Source organism: Penaeus vannamei, chromosome 5, assembly GCF_042767895.1.
Source record: "Penaeus vannamei isolate JL-2024 chromosome 5, ASM4276789v1, whole genome shotgun sequence".
Taxonomy (NCBI): Eukaryota; Metazoa; Arthropoda; class Malacostraca; order Decapoda; family Penaeidae; genus Penaeus; species Penaeus vannamei.
This window is the reverse complement of record NC_091553.1, coordinates 4,128,880-4,131,379: the sequence shown is the minus strand read 5'-3', so window position 1 is coordinate 4,131,379 and position 2,500 is coordinate 4,128,880. Positions and strand designations below refer to the sequence as shown.

The window sequence follows — 2,500 nt, the reverse complement described above, 5'->3', positions numbered from 1 at the left end:
CTTCAGACAGCTACAAAGGACAAATTTTTCTCATGAATGGCTCAAGTTTGTGATCTATGATGACACATAACTATGGTAAATGCCAGGTAGTTATAAAATAGGGTCTTCATCAGGCATATCACATTAGTTTGGGACTCAGATAAAACGAAGAAACACACAGATCAGTCAATCAGTAATAAGTATATTTCTTGCAGCATTCCTCCTGTTGTATGTTCTCCTGCTGGTCCTCCTCGGGATTCCTCTCCTGCTGCTGGAGTCCTTCATCGGGCAGTTCACCTCCTCGAACTGCATAGAGGTGTTCTCCTTCATCCCTGCATTCAAAGGTAGAGGTTTCACTACGTTCGTTCAGTTGTTATTAATTCTGAAATTATCATTATTGCTTTTATCATTATAAAAATAGTTATAATGAGGCAAATGACATTAATAATGAAGATAATTATTATAATGATTATATTAATGGCAATTACGGCGATAATGACTATAATAGAGAGAAAAGGGAAAGGGTGTCTCAGTTTAGGTACACACTGTGCTTTGTTTTTGGTGGGCATTTGTACGTGGCTTCAGATGCTGGGGGTGAAGAGGGACACGATAGCGCTCACCCTACCGACCTTATGCCCTGCTCAGACGGGTCCGACGTAAGAGTAGCGCGTGGGACTTGGAGGACATTTTAGGCCCAAACGTGGGTGGTGAGTTTCTCCTTCAATCGCGGCCGGTGGTTCGTTGATGGAGCGCCGGCTTACCCTGGGGTACGCTGACGACGAGGGGTGCGCTGACGACGAGGGGTGCGCTGACGACGAGGGGTGCGCTGACGACGAGGGGTGCGCAGACGACGAGGGGTGCGCTGACGACGAGGAAACCCCGGGAAATGCGTCGGAAAATTAAGGGAAAACCCTAAAACTATCGGCGAAAAAAGATCACCAAGTATCGGTACTCTCGCGGTAGTCATACGCTGTTCCAACGCTTGTCACGCTGGTGGTACAGTGGTGGAGAAGGAGGAGGAGAAGTAACGGTGGAAAAGGAGAAGTAACGGTGGAGAAGGAAGAGGAGAAGTAATGGTGGAGAAGGAGGAGGAGAAGTAATGGTGGAGAAGGGCCGCCCTGCGCCTGCGACCAGAGTAACAGTGCTGTTACACTCCCGCGTGAGGGGCGTAAGCCGACGAATATCAGCGCACCATGAATAATTAGCAGGGGCGTTCCCTTGGGGGTTCTCGCTGGCTTGCGCTGCTTTCAAATCGAGTTCCGGGAATGATTCGCTGGTGGGTTATTTTGCGGTGCTTTGGTGCGAATCATGGGCGTTTTGCGGTCACTTTGGTGAGGATCGCCGGCGTTACGGACTTCAACTTCTTCAGCAATCGCTACCCTCGATTTACTCTAACGCTGGGCCTGTGTGACCATTGCATTACCTTCTTCAGGTTGGTTGGGGCTGGCAACACTGATGGGTGATTGATATCGCAATTTAGAGAGGTATTAGGCAAGTGTATATTGCTTCCGTATAAATGCATATACACATACATACTGTTGTCTCACTTTCTTCAGTAAATCTTAGTTTGTGCATTGTGTTTTTTCTACCATATATATATATATATATATATATATATATATATATATATATATATATATATATATATATATATATATATATATATATATATATATATATATATATATATATATATATATATATATATATATATATATATATAAGTACACACACACATATATATATACATATACACACGGCATCTGTATAAGTACATATATATAAATGTAAATATGAATATGTATATATACATATATGCATATATTTATGTACATATATATGTAAATATACAAATTAATATCTGCTTAATAATTTTTGCTGTTTAAATTTCTGTGGGTAGCGTAACCTAACGGTCTTTAAGGCTTGTGGGAGTGAATACAATCCTCTGTTGAGTGTGTACCAGATATTATAACGGTCATAGAAACATTTTTAAGCATTAGCATTTTACTCTATAGACAAATAATGATGAATGGGTGGCATAACATCATGTAAATCTTATCAATAAGAATAAGAATATAAGCAAACAGTATTCACCACTGTCTTAACTCATATTTAACTGAATACCCTCCCTTTTCCCAATAATTATAAAAAAAAATCATTTTGATATACAAAATGAAGATATATATGAGACGGAATCGAGACAGTCTATCTTCCTATGATTTTACTATGCCATAATGGTGCGTTCTGGACTACTCATCTATCTCGTCCAGAACGGTTGGACGAGATGTTCTGACCGTTCGGAACCTCCACTATCTCGTCCCGGACAAGTAGTCGAGCTCGTCCAACTCGCCCTCTTGAGAAGGTGGCCGAGCAGGACGAGATGACGTCACAGTAGATTCTGTATGTAAACATTGACAGTTGCAAGTAACCACAAGATATTGTTGGGTAATTTTAAGACCCTTTATTGGTGTTATCAAAGGATATTTTTGTGTTTGTCAGTTGCAGGTTAGTTATATAGGCA

The 2,500-nt window shown here is 41.0% G+C and overlaps 1 protein-coding gene across 1 annotated transcript in view; it reads left to right on the top strand.

The window, feature by feature from the left end:
• Positions 1-2,500, top strand: part of LOC113803227 (sodium- and chloride-dependent GABA transporter 2) — a 21,478-nt gene that overhangs the window by 3,231 nt on the left and 15,747 nt on the right. The window contains exon 3 of the mRNA XM_027353948.2: positions 195-323. Coding sequence (XP_027209749.2) covers positions 195-323 — 129 coding nt within the window. The remainder of the gene's footprint in view (positions 1-194; positions 324-2,500) is intronic.